We start from the raw sequence: 26967 nt of genomic DNA, 5'->3' as shown, positions 1-26967 counted from the left end.
TCTGTTTATGTGGTGAATTACGTTTATAGACTTGCGTATGTTGAACCAGCCTTGCATCCCTGGGATGAAGCCTACTTGATCATGGTGGATAAGCTTTTTGATGTGCTGTTGCAATCGGCTTGCCAGTATTTTATTGAAGATTTTTGCATCTATATTCCAGATGGGTTCACAGCCAAATTCTACCAGACATGCAAAGAGGAGCTGGTACTATTCCTTTTGAAACTATTCCAAATAATGCAAAAAGAGGGAATCCTTCCCAAATCATTTTATCAGACCAACATCATCCTGATACCATAAACCCAGCAGAGACTCAGCAAAAAAAGAAAACTTCAGGCCAATATCCATGATGAACATAGATCTTTATATGTTATATTCAAGATTTCATTCATTCTTTAGTGTGAATTCACACTAAAGGAGTATGAATTCACAGTATTTTGTACGATATATGATGATGTACTCAGTATTGCACTACTTTTACAGGTTGTCTTTAGTTTTTTTGAGATGGAGTCTGGCTCTGTTGCCCTGGCTGGAGAGCCGTAGTGTGATCTCTGCTCACTTCAGCCTCCACCTCCCAGGTTCAAGCAACTCTTCTGACTCTGCCTCCCTACTAGGTGGAATTACAGGCATGTGCCACACACCCAGCTAGTTTTTTGTATTTTTAGTAGAGGTGGGGTGTCACAGTGTTGGCCAGTCTGGTCTTGAACTCTTGACCTCAGGTAATCCACCCACCTCTAAAAATGTTAGTCATATGTGCTTTTGTGTATTTATGCAAGTGTTTCTATAAAACAGGTTCATAGAAAATTGCTAGGTAAAAGAGAGTGAATAGTTCAGTATTTTTTAAAACCACCAAAATAATAGGTAGCAACTTAGAAGTGATAATTCATTTCATCTTTACAACAGCTGAATTAGGTAAGTATTTTACAGATGTGGGAATTGAGATTAAGTAACTTGCTCAAGGTCACCTAGCAGATATGCAGCAAAGCCTGGATTCAAACTCAGGCAGTATGGCCTGTAGGCCATCACATACTTTCTATATATACTGTGTCATTATTAGGTTTAATCTCCAAAATTGGCATTTTAGTGACCAGTTTTTGTATCAGTCTTTCTGTCAGTTTAACCAATAGTATTATTAAAAATTTTATACCTTTTTTCAAAAAAATTGTACTTTGGATTCTGGGGTACATGTGCACATCCTGCAGGATGGTTGCACAGGTACATACATGCCATGATGGTTTGTTCTCTCCATTCCCACCACCAAACTTCCCCATCACCTACATCAGGCGTTTCTGCCTGTGTTATTCCTCCCCTCCCCTCCCCTCTCCTATCCCTGTAAGTGTTGTTCCCTTCCCTGTGCACAAGTGTTTTCATTGTTCATCACCTGCCTATTAGTGAAAAGACACACGGTGTTTGGTTTTCTGTTCTTGTGCCAGTTTGCTGAGAAGGATGTTGCCAGATTCATCCATGTCCCTGCAAAGGACATGAACTCACTGTTTTTTATGGCTGTATAGTATTCCATGGTGTATATGTGTCACAATTTCTTTGTCCAGTCTATCATTGATGGGCATTTGAGTTGGTTCCAGGTCTTTGCTATTGTAAACAGTGCTGCAGTGAACATATGTGTGCATGAATCTTTTTATGATAGAATGACTTACTTTTAAAATGTAGCATTAAAACTATTTTACTTCTGGCGTAACTTCATGATGTAATAGGTTTAATCAGTAGAAAACCACAGGAATACAAGATGAGTGGTATGGAGAGAATGGAGTAGCTACAGGTGGCCAGTAGTAGTGTTGCTTGGAGTGACTGGGGAAGCTATGCAGAGATGGCAGAACTTGAAAGTGGAACTGTATTTGCATATGTGGAAGGAAGGCTTGTAAAAAGGGATATTGTTGAGTGTGGTAAGAGGTAAATTTAGTTATAACTGATAGGAGAACAATTTATAAAGCTTAGAATTAAATTTAAAATTTCTACTCATGTCAGCAAGAACCCTCAGGTTTAGAAGGAGGAGTTAACAGGAAGCAATGTGTATAGTGGGAACCTTAGTCATTAAACAAAATGAAATAAAGACTAGAACAATGGGCATGATGTAGTTACTGCTTAGGGTCAACAAGTAAAAGTAAAAAATCTCATGGGATTGCCAAATATTTGAGCTTGAACAGTAGGAAAATGTTACCAAGGTTGAAAATTGGGAAGGTAAGCACTTGGAGGTATTTTGAGGATATGAAAAATTAACTAACTTTGAGGTTCCACTAAGAAGAAAACTTGAAAAGATAATCTTAAGGCTATTGAAAGATCAGGATAGGTGCTAACAATACAAATATTTAAAAGATTAAAGAATAGCAGAAGCAGAGTGGAAAGCCAAGAGTTCACATTAGTGGATGGCATGTAACCAAAGGGTAAAAGAAGACACAAAAGAAGCATCAATTAGTAATGCAGAGAAGTTAACAGGGAAGCCCAGGAGAAAAGGACTGCAAGAAAGAAAAGGACATGCAGGCCAAAGATATAGCAAATATCAAGGACCTGAGGAAACACATATAGCTGGCTAAAAAAGGTAGCACTGCATCTTCCCATAAATAATAGACTCGCATAGTTATATTTTTCACAAAATCTCTAGCATTAGGTGGTTGTATATGCTAATATGATAGGCAATACTAAATACTAGATCAGATAAATTTCTTCTGTATACATTTAGAATAGAAACCTGTCTGTAATATCTTTTGCAAATGTTTTCTGTTTAATTTGGGATTTGATTTCAAGATTTTCCACATCAAATGATTGTCTTTCTCACTGACATTTTTTGCCACTACTGTCTGAAACATACGGGATTTCTCTGCTAGTCTGTCTGGCTATTTAAGTCCAGGATTAGACTAATGTAATCATGGTTGCTTAAAAAATGCATAAATATTTTATAGAAATAGTTTTTGCCTTTAATAAGTTCTTAGTTACTGTAATTGTATTTCTTAATGAGTGTTGGATTTTTTGGGGAGAAATTCTGATTAGAACTCAAGAAACCAACAACTAAACATACAAATAAGTGACATCCAACAAAATGAGGTATTTTGTTTTAATGGTACACAGGTTTCTTAATTATTGTTTTATGTCTAAACCATATTTCATTGTTACATTTTTTCTAACTTACAGAAACTCTTATTAGCTTTTGCATTTAATATTTTAACATTTTTTGTGACAATATGCTTATATGAAATGCAAAAACTAATATTGTCACAAAAAATGTTGGTATTTCCAAGAATTATATTATCTTCTATTATTGCCTTTATATGTATTTTCAGACAAGTTCATTTATTCTAATTTTGCATAGTCTTATTACATTTGCTCTAAGGGGCAATTTTTAATGATTTACATGTGGATATGAAGTTTGCAACAACCACCAAATAAATGGATATTTGAAAAGAATGCATTTAAAAGTTACCCTCCAAATGAGAATAATCTCAGTTTTGAACATAAATGATTTATTATAATTTATTAGGGTAAGAGTTTAAATCAACCTTGGTCAAAGGCTTGCATATTATCAGCATTCCACTTGTATGAATTCATTTAATTTCATGCTCTTCAGGTCAGTTTTAGGTAAAGCTGAATAATTGTAGAGAAATATCAAGGTGCCAGTTTCCAAATTAATCTATAAATTAAATACAATGATCAAAATCTCAACAGGTGACATATGCAAAAATGTCTATTTACTAAATATTAACAGAATTCATAATCATGGTACATAATCAATGGTACACTAAACAGTAGTTTAAGCGAATTACAGTGCTGTCTATTTAACATAGATAAACCTCAGAAACAATACAGAATGAAATAAAACAGTGTACAATGATCAACAAATATAATATAATATAATATTATAGTATATATAATATATATAATAATAATATAATTATATATAATTATATTTTTATATATTTGTATTTATATATTATATATATAATTAATTATATATAATATATAATATAATATATAAATATATAAATATAAAAATATAAGATAATCTAATATATAACAATGTAATGTAATATATAAAATATACAATATATGAAGTATATAATATATGTATATAAAATATATAAAATATATAAATATATACTTAGAAATATATATATTTATATTATATTTATATTATAAGTATAAATATATATTTTTTATTTATATTTATATTTACATTATATTTATATTTATTATATTTATATTTATTATTTATATATTATATATTATAAATCTATATATATTATAATTTTAAATATATACAATATATATATTATATTTTATATATCATATATAAAAAATATATAAAATATAAATATAAAATATAAATATATATATAAATATATAAATATAAAATTATAAAATATATATTATAATTATATAATTTATATAATATATAACAAATATCTTTTAAATAATGTATCTTTTAAATAATATCTCCTAACTTTTCTAATTTTGTAATTGTGTATTTACCAAATATTTATCTAGTAGGAACTATTTATTTATATTTGTAATTTGCAATTTAATTTGTATTTAATTTGTATTTTAATTTGTATTTTTATAATTTATATAATTTATAATATAATATATAATATGTATATATGTTTATATGTATATATGTATATAATTTATAATTTGTATTTTTAATTTGTATTTGTAATATTTGTAATATTTATTTATATATTTATATGTTATATATTTATATATAAATATATAATATATATAATTTATATATAATTTATATATAATTTATATATATTATATATAAATATATAATATATATAATTTATATATAATTTATATATATATTTTAGATGTATATTTATTTATATTTGTAATTATGTGTATTTAGCAAATATTTATCTAGTAGGAACTGTTTCAGGTAGTAATTAAACCTTTGTGACCAGGGCAAAGATGTTTATATATTTATATCTATATAATTAAATATCATATATTATTATAATATATGACATATATAAATATTAATTAAATAATATATAATATATAATATAATATATATTATATATTTAAAATATATGATATATATTTTATAATATATATTATATATTATATATAACAAAAATATAATATATAATATAATATATATAATATATATTATATATTATGTTATTATATTATATATTATTATATTATATTATATATTATATATTATATATCATATATATTTTAAATATTAAATATATTAAATATATAAATATATATTAATATTTTTATTATTTTTATATTATATATTATATATTATTGTAATTATAATTATTATTTCATTATTTTAATATTTATTATATTATATATTTATAAATATTAAATATATAAATATTAAATATTAACTATATATTAAATATATATAATTATAATAATAATAGTTTCTGAATTCATCATAATGGAGGAAGAGAACTCCTGGGGCCTTAACTATTTCTGTAATATCTTCCTTTTTAAACATCTAAAAATTAAAATGGAGATATATAACATGATAAAATGCCAGGCTTATAATCCCAGTATATCATGTTTAATTTAAAATGTATCTTTTAATTTAAAATATATCTTTTAAATAATATCTCCTAACTTTTCTAATTTTGTAATTATGTGTATTTAGCAAATATTTATCTAGTACTTAATGCTTAGTAGGAACTGTTTCAGGTAATAATTAAACATTTGTGAACAGGGCAAACATGTTTCCCTTTGGTTGGAGAAACAATTATGCATTGCAACATCAGAAGTGCTTGAAGAAAAATAGAGTAAGAACTACAGTCCAATTTCCTACTGCCTCAGCTACTTTAATTAATAGCACAAGTAGTTCCCCAGAGGGACTTGGTAGAGAGAGGTTGTTGATGGTCACACTGCTGTCCTTGTGTTGAATATTGTATTTCCTTTTATGAAACTTTACATAGCATCAATACCTCAGGTCAACTGTAGACCTAAGTTTTTAGTGTCTATAATTGAAAAGCTGTCTTTTCATATTTCTAGTGTGTTACTCTATTTTAACACCATGTTGCATAGAACTTGTGCCATTGCTAATACTCACATCCCAAACTCTCAAGACTTTTATAATTAAAGAAAGAACTGTCATGAGCATCTCTGAGCTTCCATAAAGCAAATTTTAGACTCTATAAGCATCTATTCAAAGAATTTGAGTCTCTTTGAATCCATAATTTCCCTACATATATAGTAACTTCCCTTTGTATCTGTCATGCAACAAGAAAAAATAGTTTTGTGTAGCAGTAAAGTATAGAGCAATACCATCACCCACTGCCATGATTCCTACAATTCAGCGTCTCCAGTCTTAAACTCTTTGGGCTGAAATATGTATTATTTTTTTCTGGGCTCTTGAATTATTGAAAATGACTTTATTTTATTTACACACAAGGAAAAACTTGCTAGATGAAAATGCTAGGATCATATAGTGTCTCTCTCATAACTAGGTATTGGGTCATTTCCTCCTGAATTTTATGAGGAAAAATACAGGTCTGTCAGAATCCTCTTCCTTTTCTTCTTGAATAGTTATTATATGCTAAACATTTCATCCACGTGTATGCTGGTATAGTTTATGTTTTTTATAATTTTTCTGAAATTGAATTCTTCCAAAAATTTGAAACTTTTAGCTCAAGAAATTTTCTTTTGTACATTTAATGGCTCTATTTTTTAAATTCTTGATTTAGGATGCTGTTTCCTTTGTCCTCTTAGTTCTGAAGATACTATCTTTTTCTTGTTTTATAGAATTTTTGTTTCAGATGCCCTTTATTGGGTTTTATATGTTCATTCAGTAGTAGGTTGTTCAGTTTCTTTTTATATGTGCAGTTTTGTGTGAGTTTCTTAGAATTTAGGATTAAGATTTGATTGCACTGTGGTCGAACAGAGTGTTTGTTAGGATTTCCACTCTTTTGCATTTACGGAGGAGTGATTTATGTGGTGCATTTTAGAGTTAAGTGTGATGTGGTGCTGAGAAGAATGTATATTCTGTGGATTTAGGGTGAAGAGTTCTATAGACGTCTATTAGGTCCACTTGGTGCAGATCTGAGTTCTAGTCCTGGATATCCTCGTTAATTTTCTGTCTTGTTGATCTAATATTCTATTTAGACATAGACTTTTCAATATGTATGTGAACTCAGTTAACCTTAACCACTTTTTAAATTTTGGTTGGGTGCATGACATGTTTTGATAGAGGCATACAATGTGAAATAAGCTCATCCTGGGGAAGGGAATATCCATCCCCTCAAGCATTTATCCTTTTACTTACAAAAATGTACAATTATGCTATCAAAAAGAGGGTCTTACTTCTTACCTCCCTTTGGTTACTGACAGATACAGTGGTCTGAAACCAGGGGTGTGGGGACCCCTAGACTAAGGGGTGTGGGGGCCCTAGACTAAGTTCATCTGAACTAGCTTGGTTCCCATTACTACATTTATGTACTTCAGTGACTACCAAGAGGAAGACATCCTGAAGCCCTTATCCTTCAAGATGCATTATTCCCTAGTCTCTCCCTGCCTATAATGCCTGCTGGGAATACACACTTCGGGAGAGAATCTTTTTTATGCCTCTCTCTGCTACACAGTCATGTTTGCTAGTAATCATGATGCATGAATAGATCTGAGAGATGCTGATGGGTTCAGTTAAACATAATGACTGTCTACATCTGAAAGAGTTCTCAGACATTAGTCAGGGTTGAAAGTCGTTTGCCTTGTTTTCCCCTAACTGCTGTGAGTTTCTAGGTAGGAACAGGTAACAGTGGTTGGTCAAATCCACATGCTACCTACTTTCCAAGTTCCGCTCCTGTTTTACAGTCTACCCCATTCTCTGAATTGCAAAAGATAAGTTCAGTGGAAAGCACCCAGAACTGAAAATAAAACTTACCACTAATACTGTCCCCGTTATTGGAACTTGTTCAAAATACTAAGCCTCAACTTCTTTATGTCTAAAACAAAAAGACTGGAGCAAATGATTTCCAAGACTCCCTCTAGCTCTAAAATTATTCTTTAAAAAATCTGTATTTTTCAATGCTAAAATATTTAAACTTAGGATAACTAAATTTCCTAAAGCCATTAACCAACATGGTGACTTACCTCAAGGTTACCTCAAGGATTTCTTATTAACCTCTGATCAATTTCTCAGCAACACACTTCAGCCAACTGTAGTCACGAAGACTCAATATAGGTAGTAAATATAAGCTGTCTTGCCAGGCCTGTAATCCTAGCACTTTGGGAGGCCGAGGTGGGTGGATCACCTGAGTTCATAACCAGCCTGGTGAAACCCCATCTTTAAAAAGAAAAAATATATAAGCTGTTTCAATTAGCAGTAAGTTTAATGTCCATAGAGTCCAAGGAAACAAAATTAAGTATGTCTTTACATAATTGCTGTGGAGTTTGTGACATCTACCAATGCTCCAGTCAATGATGTACTGCATTTCAACAGTGGTCCCATAAGATCATAATGGAGCTGAAAAAATCCTTTCAGTATAAAAACATCGTAGCTCAACACATGCCTCTGGTGATGGTGTAAATAAGTGTGCTGTACTGCCAGTCATAAAAAGTAAAGCAATAAAATTGTAAATTATTTACAGTTAAAAATTAAAACTTAAAAACTTTAAAAGCAATGTTGAGGATCCTGACCCTGTGTGAGCCTCAGCTACGTCCATCCCCACCCCTCCAACCTGTATTTGGCATTTCTCCCTGTCTTATCCCTCCCCAGCCTCCCCACTGCCTGCTGTCCCTCCTCTATTCTCCACCAACAGACCCCAATATGAAAAAACACACACTGGTAGGGTGTATAAATGGAAGACCACAGACAAGCAATTTGAGAAAGGTAAAACTTACTGTATACGTTTAAAAAGTCCTTTCTTGGTCTTCCCCCATAGCTAAGGGCAGCAAACCAAAACTTACACCCCAAAGGGCTGCAACTTGCCGTAACATTCTAAGTAGAACAACATGTAAGTTTTGGTTTGCACAGTATTAGTTACTTGTGCTGCTAGAAAATTATTCATTTCTTAAGGTTTCATTCTGCTCACATTAAAGCTTTGATTCAAAGCTCTATTCTTGGTCAAGCATGGCAGCTCATGCCTGTAATTCCAGCACTCTGGGAGGCCCAGGCATGGAGGCGCACATTAATAGTTCCAGGTCCTTGGGAGGCTGAGGTGCAAAAATCCCATGTCAGTTGAAGTGAGCTATGATTGCACCACTACCCTCCGGCTTGAGCAACAGAACAAGCCCCTGTCTCCAAAATAACCAACCAAACAAAAAAAAGTCTCTCCCAGAAGCAGGCTATAATCATGTCTTCAGTAGTACAAAGAGTAAATGAGAAAGATGTGACCTCCTCTCATGCACACCTGCCCTCTTTCTCCTACTGGTAGTCTCCCTGGTGTGGGGGAGGAAGGAAAGAAAAAAGGTGACTCCATTTGTACTTCAGTGGTGACCTGCAGTGGCGAGGCGGTCATTGGTTAGTTTGAAGGGGTGTTCTAATTCTTATGTCCAAAGTGACCACTTCCTATCTTCCAGTCCTTTTATCATCAAATGGCTGTGGCAAGGAGAGAGGCCCTTGTGGTGAATTGGCTCATCTCAGCAGGTTGTGTTGAAACGGTCCAGCAGATGATTCTCTCAAGATAGAAACTGAAAGTCTTTCAGAATCTTTTGTTCTGGGCTTTCAGCATTAGCCTTCATTTTTATGAAAATAAGATCCTTATTAATGTCATACATTGCAAATGAGATTGTAAAAGTTACAATCTCTATGGGTAGAAATTAAAATTCCACATAACTCTGCCAAAAGTACTATGCTTTTCAAGACTATACTGTAGATAAACTTGCAACATGCTAATGATTCATTATAATTTATAATAGCAAGGAATTAAAAACAATTGAAATATAGTTACATATTCATATAATGGATTACAGGTCGAACATTAATGTTTTATTTTCCAGGCATGTAGTCTCTGAACATTTACTTTGTAGGTAGTTCAGTGATATTCTGGGCCATATAAAAGAAAGTGGCAGCTTTATCTACACTGAACTGGAATAACCTCCATGATATATTTTTAGGTGAAAAGATAAAGACATGGTAACGAATAGCCGGAGAAATTCTGTATGTTCAGAAATAATGTGCATATACTGAGAGGTTGGTGTCATCCTCATTTTACAAATTTAAAAAAGTTTAAGAAGCTTAAGAAAATAGGATCATAGAATCAGTGCTATGATTGGAATTCATGTTTATCTGAACCCAAATCACAAGCCCTTTCCAATATAGTATGTTTCACTCCTGACTAATCTTTTCCAGGATAGAGCTGACTTTTTAAAATGCTGTCAGTAGATGTCACAAATAAATTACAACAATTTATTTATATGTTGGTCTCTCCTGGCCAATGATAGTTTCATGAAGGTAGCTACCCTACAAAGCTACCTTTCTGTTCCCAGTGCTCTGGTATGGCACAATGTAGAAAAGTTCTTAAAGTAATAAAAAGCAATGCTGCATCCTTGCGTGCAAGTAAGAAGTATAACTTCATTAAGTGGCTAGTAAATTAACCACAAGTTAAACAGAATGTCTTATGATTTCTGCAGGCCAAATGAAATTTCAGTTCAATAGGCTAATTATTACATCCAAGCCTGAAACTTGCATATCAAACTTAAGTGAATATTTATCATCACCTACTCTCTGTTATTAAGGGAAAAATCATTTCCAATCATACATTTTAAGTCTTATGCATAGAATGAAATGGTCCATTATTAACTAGTCTGAAAATTCAGGCCAGTAAACTTTGCTTACTTTCAGGTCATTCCTCCAAAGATGCAGTGGGTCAAATATCTGTTCACGTGGACATCACTGCCACCCCAGGAACGGGCGATCATAAAGTCACTGTAAAAGGTAAAGTTTGGATCTCAATAAATAAGACAGTCTACCAAATGTCTGCAGCATTACTGGTATCAGCAATGTAACTCTTCTTGCATTTAAAAACATACACATAATTACTTTAGGGCATGCTCTAAATTTTTGCTCTGAAATACAAAAATACCAATGACACTGATGTCTAGCTTGCATTATTCAAGATATATAAATAAACTGATTAAGTTTCCAAACTTTAAGTCAGTATGGTCTTAATATTCACATAACTAACTTCTTAGATCCAAATTGCCTGAATGCAGGGGTCATTTCAAAGATGAAAGGATTAACATTTTGTTCAAAATACACACATTCTATTTTTATATTAGTCACTTCAATACCTACTTTGAACAAAAACAGGGCTGCCCAATATATTTCAGAATTGCATTACATATTGAATCTTTAAGAGGAAAATATATTTTAGAATAGATTGTAGACAGTACTATATACTGTCCATTTCCTTAAATATTTTGAAAAATATGTTGCCCACATGTGAAAGTTTAATGAATCTTTTGGCAGTGTGCATTCCAGAGAGGAACTAGGATTTTACTGTCTTGGAGTACAGTGTCTTGTCATTGGGATCAGGGCACTATTAAATGCAAGCCATGGCTTCATAAATCACTTTTAAAAAACATTCTAAGTTTCCACACATTTGTTTGCTAACATGTGTATTTCCTTTCCTGTTTTAGTGATTGCTATTAATGACCTAAACTGGCAAACCACAGCAATGTTCCGCCCTTTCGTGGAAGTTTGTATACTGGGACCCAACCTTGCAGACAAGAAGAGAAAGCAAGGCACAAAAACAAAAAGCAACACATGGTCACCAAAGTACAACGAGACATTTCAATTGTAAGTCATAAATCCTCCTAACTTATTCCACCAGGCAATTGTTATTGTACAGGTGACCTTATAGAAGGAATCGGAGTGCGAAGGGCTAAGGAAAAAGAAGAAGGTTATGTTCAGTGCCTAGCCAATGTTATAGTTATAGTTATGTATCATAGGACATCTCTGAATGAATCTTTTGTAATGCACTCATGAAAGTTACTTTCTACAGATGAGGAATGTATGATAAAGTCACAAAAATGTTTCATATGATATTATATACCAAATGCAGAACTATGTGGTAAGTACTATGACTAGCTCCTTTGCCTGGGTGGTCAGGGAAGCCTCTCTGAGCATGTGACTTTTAAATTGAAACCTATAAAAATTAAAAGTCAAGCATGGAAGAGGAGAACATTTCAGATGAATTGTGATAGCTAGCACAAGGACTCTAAGGCAAGAGCAAGCCTGGCAAGTTTAAGCAGCAGCACATCCATAGGTACAAGGAGTGAGATCCAATTACTTTGGACAGGAGGTCAAGGTACAGATGTTGTGTCACACAGGGCTTTGCAATTCTAAGTTCAGTAGAGGTTCCACTGAAGGCTTTTCAAATGAAGAGATGAACAGTGTGACTTACATCTTTATTATGTTTGTTGTGTACAGAAGAATTATACCACAGTACAACCAAATACATAAAGATCAGTTAGAAGATTACTGCAATAGTCCAGGCACTAGCTATTAGTGACTAACCAGAACATAGCAGGGAGATAGACATGGAAGATTCTGAATAACATGCTGAAAGTAAATTCTTGCCATATGCAGAACATGAAGAGTAATCCTCCAGACTGCTCAATTTAGAGTAATTCAAAATGAGTTTACTTACAAAAAAATTTACAAAGTGCTAAGTATAGGGAAATGTAAGTAACAGTGGGACCTGTGGCTAATAGAAACCAGGCAGTTACCGCTCATGCCTGGAAGGAAGAGAGGAAGAGTCAAGGTGTCTACTCAGCCCTCAGCCACCTTGGAAGCAGCACTGATATTCCACGTAGGCAAACAGCCTCATAGGCAAAGAGCCAGGGAAATAAAGACCTGACCTTACTCTCCTCACCGCTGACCTCTTGATGGGGTTCCCTTTTGGCCAAAATCTACTGGGAGCAAGAAGAAATCCTACTGAGGTAGTCCCAACAGATGAGTTTACAACTGCAAACTACAAAAAGCAGGGTGGATTCACAGGGAACAGGTGGGAGACACCTGGCTCTGAATAAAATCAAGGATGATCCCTAAGTTTTTGGCATGAGTAGCTGGGAAGATAGTCATTTACCAAGAAGGAAGATAAAAATTTTGTTTCAAATGAATTTGGAGATACCTGTCAGACTCTCAAAAGATGTCATTTAATTCTATAAATATTCTAACCTAGGAAGGCAAACAAAAGTTACAAGACCTAGGAAAAAGCCCTAAAGATTTACACAAAAACAGTACAGTACAGGTTAGGATTTCTGTTGATGGTTTCCCATAGTCCTTTCAGCACTCTGCTCTGAGTACTTCACTTGTTAAAACTCAAGTATCCTACTCTGTCTATCAAAAGGATCCTAATACATCATATTCCCTGCTAATAAACCAGCTTACCACATTTCACTATCTACTTCTCTAACTTACCCAAAAACCTGGACCTAGCTAAAGTTTCTTTGACAGATGATAACACAGTTAGCCACTTAAAGGCAGCATTTTTAATTCACGGGATCTGATTCCTATCATATTTTTCCCTTCTACTCTTACCCCCTAGGCTTTCATTTTCTTTCACATTATTTCGGATTTCTCTAAAGTGCAAAGTTTAGTTACCAAGGTTGCCTGCAAATGGAAGTCTGACTCTGCAGAATGTTTCATCAGAAAAACAGTCCCTCGTAAAAGGAAGGAATTTGAAAGCTGGTTCTACTGAGGGTTAAATGTACATTCATTAGAAAGTCGACAATATGAGAATGAACAAAATATAAGGGGTGGAAGAAGACTATATCTACCATATCACTACTCAGCCTTCTTTATTATGTTCAGTTCTACACTGACAAGCTGTCTTAGGAGGTTGTTAGGATAGGCAATACACCTGACAGGTCTAATTGTTGCCATAGGAAAGAACTGCCATTGAATCACCAGGTTCTGCTGGATCTGATTACTCTAGAGAGTTGTATCCAATTTAGCATCTAGTGCCTGATGGGCTATGCAGTGTATTCCCCCAAGAAAACACTCCTAGTTATAATAGCTTCTCCAGGATTTGGAGGTAATGTGATTGATTGTAGTAACTGATATTGAAATTGCATAGAAATTCTACCAAGAGGTACCCATTACCTTTCCCTACTCTCCATGACCCCGTCCAACTCCATTGTATCCACAATCAGGAGACTCTGCCTCTACTGATTAAGTACAACATTGTATCTTAATTCCCATTTTTTTCTGCCTAGGGAAAAGGTCATTTTAAAATTAGCTAAGTCAAATTTAAGGGGTTAAAATACACTGATATTTTATTGGCGAACATAATAATCAGATCCAATGTATACAATTTCAGCAGTATTTTAGAACCATATTGGTGTCTATAGACATATAGGTGTCTTATACCCACATTGGTTCTAAAATAGGGTGCCTAGAGGAAGTAAAGTTTTTGCTCAAAATTTGTATTTTTAATCCACACAGCATTCTGGGAAAGGAAAATCGACCAGGGGCTTATGAACTTCATCTCTCAGTTAAGGATTACTGCTTTGCCAGAGAAGATCGAATTATCGGAATGACAGTCATTCAGCTACAGAACATAGCAGAAAAGGGAAGCTATGGGGCATGGTATCCTCTTCTGAAAAACATCTCTGTGGATGAAACTGGTTTGACGATCCTTAGAATACTCTCTCAGAGGACCAGTGATGATGTGGCTAAAGAATTTGTAAGACTTAAATCTGAAACAAGATCTCCTGAAGAGAGTGCTTGAAACAAACAAACACTGCAAGCTAAATTCGTAACTATTACTGCATGCATGTGCAAATACAGGGGAATGTTTATTTCAGTACATTTCAGTGTTTGCCAGTACTCATGTACAACGTCTACAAGGTATGTGAAAAACCTGCTGAACTTTTATACTAATTCTGGTCTTTGGAAAATAAATGTTCCATGAAGTGCCAAAATTATGATATGAAGTGAAATATCAAAAACACCTTATAAAATGTTTCTTCTGTTTCTTTACCAATTTCACATTCATTCATTAGTTTTAAAAACTAGTCTTCTCAGTTTTCCCATCAGTTGTCTTTGTTAAATTGGTTTATATTGCCCAAGGTATTGGCCATAGATCAGAAAACATTTATTATTCAACTTGTGTTTTATTTAATTACCTCATTATAGCTGTCTTACAAACACCCTTTTCTACCATAACTAGAACTGCAGTCACTTCTAGAAAGCATTTGTAATTTTATAGTTGCAGATATATTGTGATTTTTGCATACAAATTAAAATAGAAAAGGTGGGAAATATTTTCTGCTGACCAGTTTCCAACCTTTCTGAAATATCACTGTGAAGAAATGCTACTAAAGCAAACTTACACAAAGCAATGCTAGAGTTTGTTAACAATGTTTGATATATATTGACAAAACTTTGTTGTTTAAAACTGCCAAGGTCACATCATATTTGTAAAAATGGTAAGTTGATGCATTTGTCATATAGTGTTATGTCTTGGCTATACCACATTTCATTCTTTAAAAAGTCATTGGGTTAATGGTTTAGAAATGGGATGGAAAGTTTATTTACTAAAAATACCTGTAAGTAACTATATTGTTATTATCTTCCCTCTGACAGTTATGACTATTTCCTTAACTCTATAATCAGTTCAATGCTTTCTTTTAAAAAAAATACTCAATGATTATTACTGAATGCAGCATTACTATGTATTGTACTGATGCCAAAAGTCATGTTTTCATCCATTTAGTGAAAAATTAGTAAAATTTTATAAGCCCTAAATGCATCAGATGCAGTAGAACAATGTAATACAGCTTGGTACCTATAAATACATCTGAGTTGGTTTTTGACTGTAAAACAGTTCATGAATATTTGCATTTTCTGTATTTTTATGATTTAACTTTTTAGAGTGTATGCCAAACTATATGGCAGTAAAAAACAGTACTTATGGTCATAACTGTTAGTGGACTACTTACAGAAGCAGAAACAAGAACCTGTTATAATAATTGTGCTTCATGAAAAGGCTGATCTAATATGTCAAGAACAGCAGAGATTAGTATCATGACTGTCAGAACCACTCTGCTACTGTGTGTGAAATCATAGACCAGTGAGGTTGGCTAATTCATGTTAAACTGTTCGGCCATTGCTTTGTTAATGACTTCTCTAAATACATAGTGTGATGCGATCCTCTGGCATATGCTTTAATAAATGGATGTACTAAGCACATGCAGTATCATATCTTCTGCCTTTTTATTTCATTTATGCAACATCATCTTATTATTTAGGAATGCAAACTTCAGGCTCTTTTGATAATATGTAATAGTCTTTTTTAATGAGATGTTAGAACCAAATAGTTTAGATGTTACAATGGCTACAATTAAAAAGTCAACAGATGCTGGCAACATTGCGAAGCAAAGTGTTTCTACACTGCTGGTGTGAGTGTAAATTCATTTAACTATGAGTAATCACCACATTGCTTTCCACCAAAGAACTAGAAGCAGAATTGCCATTAGACTAAGCAATCCCATTACTGAGTACATACCCAAAGGAATATCAAATATTCTACCATAAACACATATATAGGTGTATGTCCACTGCAGCACTATTCACAATAGCAAAGACATGGAACCAACCTAAATGCCCATTAACAGTAGACCACATAAAGAAAATGTGGTATATAAATACTGTGGAATACTATCAAGCCATAAAAAGAATAAGATCATGTCCTTCTCAGTGTCTTGGATAGAGCTGGAGGCCATTATCCTAAGCAAACTAACACGGGAATAGAAAACGAAATATCACTTACAAGTGTAAGCTAAATGACGAGGACAACAGACAATGGCTGACCTGAGGTTAGGAGGAGGGAAAAGATAACAAAATGTATCTATCATGTACTAGGCTTAGTACCTGGGTGACACACAATTTACCTGTATCATAAACTTGGACACGTACCCCTGAATCTAAAACGCTAAAACAAAGTCTGCAAGTGTTGCATTCCTAAAACCACTATATATTCTAATGATGAAAATAAGGAAGAACTGATGTATATACCTATATGATACTAAATGCCATTTAGCACCATGAACAAAATTCAACATACAACATTGTTAAAAACTTAAGTTTTCATCGAATACTTGAAAAATTCATACTATATTTGTTATATTTTATAGAACATTGACATTAATGTCACATTAATGTCATAGCATGATACATTTGAGTAAACAGCAGTCAGGATTTGCACTGGTCACTTTAAATTGGGCAAGGTATTTTTCCCCACTACATGTTTAATTACATCCAATTATTCTGTCTTTCAAAATATATACAATATTTATCAAAGGCCAATAGTGGCAATGTGAATTGTCTATTTATTACTACCATAAAGTACAAGTACTAATTTTGAAATAATCACAAATTCTGTAGATGTTGGTTTCCTCTCAAAACACAAGTATTACCATTGTCTTCAGAACAAAGCCTGTTACACTGGTTTACCCAACTTAGTAGTCACTCTAAGGTACACAGTGATCTCTGTCCATTGACTGCTGCACTAATGTGTATAGCAATTTATTGATCTTATTCTAGATGAAATAGACAAAGCCAAAGCTCTGTTATTCATCTATAAAGAAAACTCACATTACAGGTTTTAAAAAATACACATGTAAATCAAATTTAGGAAACAAAGTATTTAAACCCAGAGTGGAGAATTTGGTATTTGAAAGAATTTGAATGCATTAAGATAAGTAATCAGATGTCTCTATTACAACTTGCTCTAATTTATCAACTTCTAGGATAATTTATGCCTCGAATTCACCTTAAATGAGGCACATTTATAAATGACAATTCTAGCCTAATGTCTTTTATTTGGTCTTTTTTTAAAACAATGCTTGAAACAATATTTTCTCCCTGTAATTTCTCTACATTACATAAAGATATGACTATACTAGCTAGCACCTTTATGGCCTAATATAGGAGGTTTAATCTTTATACTCAAATAATAAATTATCATACTTCTACATGACTCAGGGAATATCCTTGAATAAATATATAATTCCACCTACCTAGAAGAATTCTTAGGTACAAAGGCAAGAGACTGCCCTCCCCTAATGTTACCTGTGTTTATACTGAAGTCCTCTGTATGAAATAACTGCTCCTTTGCTCTTTTGATTCCCTGGGCCTCCACTGATCACTTATCTCTCTGGTTCAGACTTCTAGAATGTGATTTTTATAAAGAAAAACTAGAATATCTGATAAGACAGAAGATCACTTCCAATTTGTGCATGTTAAATAATATATATTTAAAGGTGCTCATGTTTTTTTCACATGACAACTTTAAAAATCACGATACACGTATAATCCTTTGGCATGTTATGGTTTAATTGGTGTTTTTTCTCCCTTAATAGTACATAAAATAATGGGTTTTTTTTAATAATGAAGGACTTCTAGGAGTCAATAAGGATATTTATTAAAAAATAAATAAAAATCGATGAAAATAATGCTTACTTGTCTATTTTGAAACACAGTTTGGCTGAGCATTGGTGGCTTACACCTGTAATCTCAGCACTTTGAGAGACCAGCAAGCAGGTTGCTTTGAGCTTAGAAATTCAAGACCAGCCTAGTCAATGTGGCAAAATCCCATCTCTACAAAAATGCAAAATGGGTTGGTCATGGTGGCATGTGCCTGTAGTTCCAACTACTTGAGAAGGTAAGGTAGAAAAATTGCTTGAGACTGGGAAGTGTAGGCTGCAGTGAGCCAAGATGCATTACTGCACTCCATCCTGGGCAACAGAGTGAGACCCTCTCTCTCTCTTTCATATATATATATATATATATATATATATATATATATATATATATATATTTGCATATGCTAAAATTATCTCTTTTGCATACATTTCTGTGTTCTGACAAATGCACAGACATATATCAATCACAGCAGTCGAGATTTAGGACAATTCCAATCATGCCTCAACATTCCATGTTACCACTTTATAGACAAACACTTTTCCTACCATCAACCCTCTGTAGCACTGATCTACTTTAGTCCTTCAAATTTTGTGTATTCCAGAATGTCATATAGATGGAATTATACATTCACCAGTTACTATACTTACATTATTTGTTTGGCAGTATTATGGATGAAGCTTTTATAAACATTCACATACAGGATTATGTGTACACACGTTTTCATTTTTTAGGGTAATTACCTATTAGAGTATGATTTCTAGGTCTTATGATATAGTATGTTTAAGTTTTTAAGAAACTATAAAACTTGGCTTAAAGTACTTGTAAAATTTTACATTTCCAGCAATATATGAGAGTTTCACTTGCTCTACATCTTCGCAAGCACTGGTTATTATCTGTTCTTTATTTTACTTCTAATATACACATAGTAGCATCTCAACATGGCTTTCATTTGTATTCCTCTGAGGACTAGAAACACTGGGTAACTCTGTATGTGCTTATTTGACACCCATATGTTATCTTTAGTGAAGAATATGCAAATCTTTGCCCATTTATTTAATGAGTTGTTTCATCGTTGAGTTTGGGGACATATTTGTGTATTCCATATACAAATCCTTTGTCAGATATGAAATTTGCAAATAGTTCATCCCAGTCTATGGCTACTCTTTTCATTTTTATGACAATCTCTTTAAGAGAACAAAAGGTTTTACTTCAATAAAGTCAAATTTGATGAAGTCATTTTTCTCTTTTATAGATCATAACTTTGCTATCATAAAAATTCCTGGCCTCATTCAAGGCCAAAAGATTTTCTACCATTTTCATATGGAAATTTTATACTTTGAGGTGTTAAACTTTGGACCATGATCCATTTTGAGGTTGTTTAATATAGGGTGTAAAGTTTGAGTTAAGATTCGTCTATAATTATTAAATTACAATTGAGAAATTAATTACTAATATTCATAGGCATGTGCAATTGTTTCAACACATCATTCACTGAAAATACACTTCTTCCTTTGAATTACCCTTGTACCTTCATCATAAATCAATTGACCAAATGTGTGCAGGTCCATTTCTGACATTTCTAGCCTGTTCCATTGATCTGACTCTAAACCTTATTACCAACGTGATACTGTCTTAATTAATGTAGCTTTATACCGTCTTGAACTGAGGCAATAAGAGTTCTCTGTGTTCTTCCCTTCAAAACAGTTAATTATGCTACTAATTCTCCCTTTCTATAAAACTTTTAACAGTCTACTGGGATTTTGACTGAGATCTTATTAAATCCATACACCAATTTACAGACAACCGATGTCTTAACAATATTGAATCTTCAATTCATGGGGACAGTGTATGTCTCCATTTATTTACATCTTTATTGACTTCTTTTATTACTGTCTTATGGTTTTCAGCATACAAATCCTACCAACTATTTCTTCTGTATATGTACAAGCGTGTAAATGTTACTTTGAGAATAAAATTCAAGTTCCAGTTGTTCATTTCCGGTACAAAACAAAGATTTTTGTATTATTGACTTGGTATCCTACAACCTCACTAATGTCATTTTATTGGTTGTAGGATCATCTTTAGATACCTTGGGATTTTATACATTGACAATTATTAAGGAGAAGCAATTTTTTTTCTTCCTTTCCACTCTGTACACATGTTATTTCTTTTTCTTTCCTCAGTGCGCTTGCTAAGGCTGCCAGTCTGATTTTGTATAGGAATGGTCAGCACAGATACGCATGCTTTGTTCTTAATCTTAAGGGGAATCCACTGAGTCTCTCACTATTAAATATGTTAGCTGGAGGTTTTATTCATACCTTTTATAAGCCCCTTACTCTGACTTCTTAAGAGTTTCTATCGTGAAAGACTAAAATTTTGTCTAATGCTTTTTCCTCATCAATTAGAACAATCATCAATTTTCTTCTGTAGTCTACGTAGTAAATTACTTTGTTTCATTTTTTATTGTTTAAATAACTTTACATTTCAGTAGTGAATCCTATTTTCTCAAAATGTATGCCCTTCATATAAATTCAACTGGGTAACATTTTCTTGAAGATATACTATATACACTCTAGACACACATGCTCTCTCTCTCTCTCTCTCTCTCTCTCTATATATATATATATATATATATATATAAAACATATATATATTTACACACACACATACACATATATAAATTTATATACATACACACATATATACACATGTATATACATACACGTATACATATATACACGCACATATATATGGCCTCTAGGGTCTATAAATCATGTAGACAATAGACTATATATGGCCTCCTAAAATGTATAGGAAATTATGTTTCTTTTTACTGTCTTAAAGAGATTCTGTAGAAGTGGTATTAATTCATTCTTAAATATATGGTAGAATTTAACAGTGAATATGTGTGGGCCTATCTCTTCTTTATTGGAAAGTTTTAAGGCACCAGTTCAACTAATCTAATAGATATTAAATGAAGACCCAATGTCAAAATAATATGCTTTGGATGAAATACATAGTACGTGTTTTAATAATGAAGACAGCCAAAAGAAACAAATAAAAAAAAATATTGCATTTGGGACAAGATGACCCTTCATTGTGGAAGCCTGCCCCATGCATTATAAGATGTTCAGTTAGCATCTCCAGACTATACCTACCTTATGCCAGAAGCACATCCCAGTTCCTCATTTATCATAACCAAAATGTCTCCTGATTTTGCCAAGTGTCACTGGGGGTGGTAGGCAAAATAATCCAGTTCAGAGCCACTACTATAGAGGCTTCAGATTCTGACTGACCTGAGTTTAAGTTTTGATTTCCGGAATAGCTTCAAGACATTATACAAGTGATTTCATCTTCCTAAACCACAATTTTCTCATCTGTTCAATGACAATTATTATACTATTCTTATAAAAGTATTGTAAAGATTCAATAAGCTAATGCATATAATATTTAGAATAGTGATTGGTAAGTACTCAAATAATGGTAGCAATTAACTATTAAGCAATGATATAAAGCACAAAGGACAACTGAATAAAACAATGAACTGCTCATGGAGGAAGGCTAATAAGATAAGTAATAATTTTAAAATGTTTGGAAAAAGTTTCACCTTGAAAAACTGCATTTCTAAATAAAAGAATTCATTCTCTAGGATAAACTGATAAAGTCTAGGGAAAGTTGGGGACCCAGATTGAAAGAATAAGAAATAAATATGCTGTATTTCTTAACTCATAATTTGAAACAAAAGACATGATATAGGTGTTTATAAATGACCATGTATAAATATTTTTAGAAAACTTTAATTCATCACTTAGAGAGTAAAAAAATAAGATGTCTTTCTTCTAAATCAATGTAGAGAATAATAAAAACAAACAGAATAGTCAAATAACAATAGAAAATTGAATAGAAATACAGAAGACAATAAAAATCAGAAAGCATACAAGAAAATACTTTCCAAGTGTGGCAACAATGAAAATAAATGTATAATGATACAAGATTATAGTAACAGAGTTAAATTAAAGCTTTTTACAATAATCATACAAGTACAAACTAGAAAACCAAGGTAGAAGGGGCACACAAATAAAAAAGATGGCTAGAATGAGAAGTGACATCACATGATACTGGAGTACAAAACACCAGCCTTCATCTTCCCTGCCAAAAATAAAATATAGACAGCAATCTACAAATCAAAATAGCCCTAGCAGGGTTCAAGGGCCTATTAAAGAATCTACAGGAACACAATGAAGCAAAAAAGATGCTATTTAAATAGAAAGGATCACTGGTGCGATTAGCATACCTGAGACACCAGGAGATGGCTAGGAACAAACAAAGCAGAGGTTACCAGTATCAGCCATGCAGCAGGAACTATCACGATCCCAAGTGGCCTGCTCCACAGAGAACACTAGAATGCTTTACCACTGAGGTAACTAACCAATGACTTCCAGGAAATCACAGAAAGGCAGATGCAACTGCCTTCCTCACTATTGCCATATACTCACTGGTAAGCCACTATGATGAAGGAGCTGCCATTTCTCCCAAACCTACATGTCTTGAAGCCTAAGCCGCAGCTTTTCTGTGAGTATCCACAAGCCAGACCCAGACTTTGTAACTACAGTGCACCCACCCATGCCTCAGATACCACAGCCATCCTTGTAATGAGTTAGTTCATACTCTGGGCCTGGACCCAAACTCTCACTGTGCATTTCTGTGTTCCAGGATTCAGCTAAGCTACCATAGAGAATATGCTCTGCCTTAACCTCAGAGCCATTTTAACTGCACACACCTATACTCTCATTCTTGGCTCTCTGGCTGCTTCAAAGAATCCTGTTTGCCACATACTATTACCAACACGATAGGATAAGTGCCTGAGTCCCACACAGCTGTGCCATTTCCAACCTGGATCTCTGAGCTGAAGTCCTTCCATTCATGCCTGTACTTTAGGACTCAGCTCCATGGCTGCTTCATGGGTACCACTCATTGGACATGGGTACCACTCATTGGACATGGGTACCACTGCAAACATGAGCAAGCCCAAAAACTCAGACCCACTTACAACAATAATCCCCTTAGCCATAACTTCCCCAGAGAAAGAAAAAGAGATCAGCAGAATCTTAGCAGTCATTGCCACTGGAGATTCCAACGACACTTGCAGCCAGTACAGACATTCAAGCCACTGAGGATCTTGTAAATATTTAGCAATAACAACTTTAGCTCTCAAAGCCACATCTTTATTGTTGGATAAAGATGTACCCTAACTACTGCCAGAACTGTTGCACCTCACCCAGCAAGCACCCATGCATTCTACCATAGGAAAAAGATTTTCCATCAGAAAACTAGCCTAAAAAAGACTTTTCAGAAAAAAGTCTGAAAGAGGTGACTCCTCCACCAAATATACAAATATCAGCATAAGTCAACAAGAATCATGAAAAACACAAGTATCTCCAAAAGAACACAAGAACTTTCCCACAGCTGAGCTTAATGGAGACACACAAAATGCCTGATATATAGTTCAAAATAACTATTTTAGAGAAGCTCAGTGAGCTTCGAGAAGCAATTTGTTGAGATCAAATGCATGACCAAAAAAATAAATTTAACAGAAAGACTAAAATTATTATTATTACTATTTTTAATGCCAGGGTCTCACTACATTGCTCAGGCTGGATTTGACCTTCTGTTCTCAAGTGATCATCCCACCTCCACCTATTGAGCAGCTGACGCTAAGGCCACATGCCACTACACTTCGTTTGATATTGTTTTTAATATCATTTCCACAGCTAAAAATAAACAGATGCAATGAGAAATGCTACAGAGAACATCAACAGCAGAGTGGATGAAGCAGAAGAAAGAATCTGTGAACTTAAAACCAGGTTATTTGGAAATACATAGAGGAGAACAAAAGAATACAAAATAAAGAAAGCTTACAGGGTTCATGAGACAGCATCAAAAGAGCATATTTTTGAGGATGGGAATTTAGGAAGGAGAAGAAAAGAAGGGTCAAAAAACTTATTTAATAAAATAATGGATGAAACTTTTTCAAATCTTGAAAAATATATAAATATGCAGGTATGGGAAGGTCAAAGGCCTCCAATCATATTCTATTTAAATAAGACTACACCAAGACAAATTACAATGAAATTGTAAAGAGTCAAAAGGAAAATGAGGATCCTGAAAACATTTGGCTAGACAAAAGCAGCAAATCATTTAAATGAGTTCCAATAAGGCTACAGTGGACTTCTCAGCAGACACTTTACAACCTGGGAGAAAGTGGTATAATATATTCAAAGTGCCTAATGAAAAAAAAAATATGCCAACTAAAGATACTTGATCCAGCAAACTGTCTCTTGGAAATAAAGAAGATATAAAAATTTTCCAAAACAAAAGAAGGGACAGTTCCTCACCACCAGACATACCTTTTATAAAATGCTTAAGGGAATTGTTCAAGGTGAAATAAAATGATGCTAATTAGTAACAAACTCATAGGATATTATAAAATTCACCAGAACAGTTAAGTACACAAATTCAGATTACTGTAATGCTATAATGGTGATGTGGAAAAACAAAATTATTATAACATATTAATCACAATAATAATTTGTTAAAGGAAAATAATACAAGAAGATGTAAATTGTGACATTAAAAAATGTGGGAGAAGGAGGATATGGAATAAAAGTATAGTTTTTTATTTAATCAAAGTTATTAGATTGAAATTGCATTTTATAACTATAAAATGTTCTATGTAAGACTCATGTGACCACAAAGCAAAAACCTATGGTAGACACACAACATATATAAAATAAGGAATCAAAGCATACCACTAGAGAAAATCATCTAATCATGAAGGAAGACAACCACAGAAGAAAAAAGGGAAAATGATCTTTAAAACAACCAGAAAATAAAGTGGCAGAAGTAAGCTCTTACCTATCAATAATAATCATAAATACAAATAAATTAATTTCCCTAATCAAAACACAGAGTGGCTGCATGAATAGAAAGACCCACTTATACTGTCTAAGTTGCACAGTTGCCTTTAAAAGACCCAATTTACCTTTAAGGAAGCATAAAGGTTGATAGTGAAAGGGTGAGAAAAATATTTCATGCAAATGAAAACCATGGGAAAGCAGGAGTAGCTATATTTACATCTGATAAAATATGCTCTTGATGTGATTTGGTTGTGTCTCCACACACATCTTATCTTAAATTGTAGCTCCTGTAATCCCCACATGTTGTAGGAGGGACCCAGTGGGAGGTAAATGAATCATGGGGGCAGGTTTTTCCTATGCTATTCTCATGACAGTAAGTCTCATGAGATCTCTTGGTTTTACAAAGGGCAGCTACTCTGCCACCATGTAAGACATGCCTTTGCTCCTCCTTTGCATCTGCCATGATTGTGAGGCCTCCTCAGCCATGTGGAACTGTTCATTAAACCTGTTTTTCTTTATAAATTATCCAATCTTGGGAATGTCTTCATTAGCAGTGTGAGAACAGACTAATACACCTTTCAACCAAATCTTATTGTTACCCTGCTTAGAAATATTACAAAGACTCTGTGCTGCTATAGAGAAAATAATCTAATTTTCTACTACAAACTGAAAGCTGTGAGAGTTTGCTGATATCTGCCTGCATCTCGAGCCTCACTCACACTATGCAGTTAGAACTCCTTGTATGCTTTCTCAGAATTTTCTTTTCAAATATATATTTGAATATTTATATGTAAGACTTGAATCTATAAAACATGGGGAGAAATCTTCGTCACACTTGTCAAGGCAAAGAAGTTTTGGATAGAACCCCCGAAGCACAGGAAACCAGAGCAAAATTAGACAAGTGAGGTAACATCAAACCAAAAGTTTCTGCACATCAAAGGAAACAATCAAGAGTAAAGTGACTGCACAGGAGAAAATATTTTTAAACCATACATCTGATTAGAAATTAATATCCAAAATACATAAGGAACTCAAGCACCTCAAAAGCAAAAACAATTTAAAAAAAAAACCAACCCCTAATTTAAAAATGATTAAAAAAAACTAGAATGACGTTTTCCCTAAGACATATAAATGTACAAGTATATTTTGAAATGTTCAACGTCACCAATCATTTGAGAAATGTGAATCAAAACCATAATGAGGTATCACCTCATACCTGTTAGGAAGGCAATTACCAAAAAAAACAATAAAGATAGAAAGTATTAGGAACAATGTGTAGATATGGAAACCTTGCACATTGTTGATATGAAAATAAATTAGTTCAGCAATTATAGAAAACAGTATAGAGCTTTCTAAAAAAAAAAATTAAAAATAAAGCTGCAATCTAATCCATATTCCAACTACTGGGTACGTATCCAAAGAATATAAAGTTAGTATATTGAACATATATTTGCCCTCGCATGTTCACTGCCCCATTATTCACAGTATCCAAGATACGAAACTAACTGAAGTGTTCATCAATGGATGAAAAGATAAAAGATGGTACATATACACACAACGGAACACTAACTAAGCTTTAAAAAATGCTGTCGGCTGGACATGGTGGCTTACACCTGTAATCCCAGCACTTTGGGAGGCCAACGTGGGTGAATCATGAGGTCATGAGATCAAGACCATCCTGGC

At 33.5% G+C, this 26967-nt stretch overlaps 1 protein-coding gene across 1 annotated transcript in view; it reads left to right on the top strand.

Annotated features, from left to right (window-relative positions):
- Positions 1-16142, top strand: part of UNC13C (unc-13 homolog C) — a 586273-nt gene extending 570131 nt beyond the window's left edge. The window contains exons 30-32 of the mRNA XM_003935590.4: positions 10775-10867; positions 11572-11731; positions 14384-16142. Of these exons, the coding sequence (XP_003935639.1) occupies positions 10775-10867; positions 11572-11731; positions 14384-14669 (539 nt within the window). The 3' untranslated portion in view covers positions 14670-16142. The remainder of the gene's footprint in view (positions 1-10774; positions 10868-11571; positions 11732-14383) is intronic.
- Positions 16143-26967: the final 10825 nt, after the last annotated feature.

The sequence above is a fragment of the Saimiri boliviensis genome, chromosome 2 (assembly GCF_048565385.1).
Source record: "Saimiri boliviensis isolate mSaiBol1 chromosome 2, mSaiBol1.pri, whole genome shotgun sequence".
Taxonomy (NCBI): domain Eukaryota; kingdom Metazoa; phylum Chordata; class Mammalia; order Primates; family Cebidae; genus Saimiri; species Saimiri boliviensis.
Note: the sequence above shows the minus strand (reverse complement) of the source record. Positions and strands in the feature narration are given on the sequence as shown.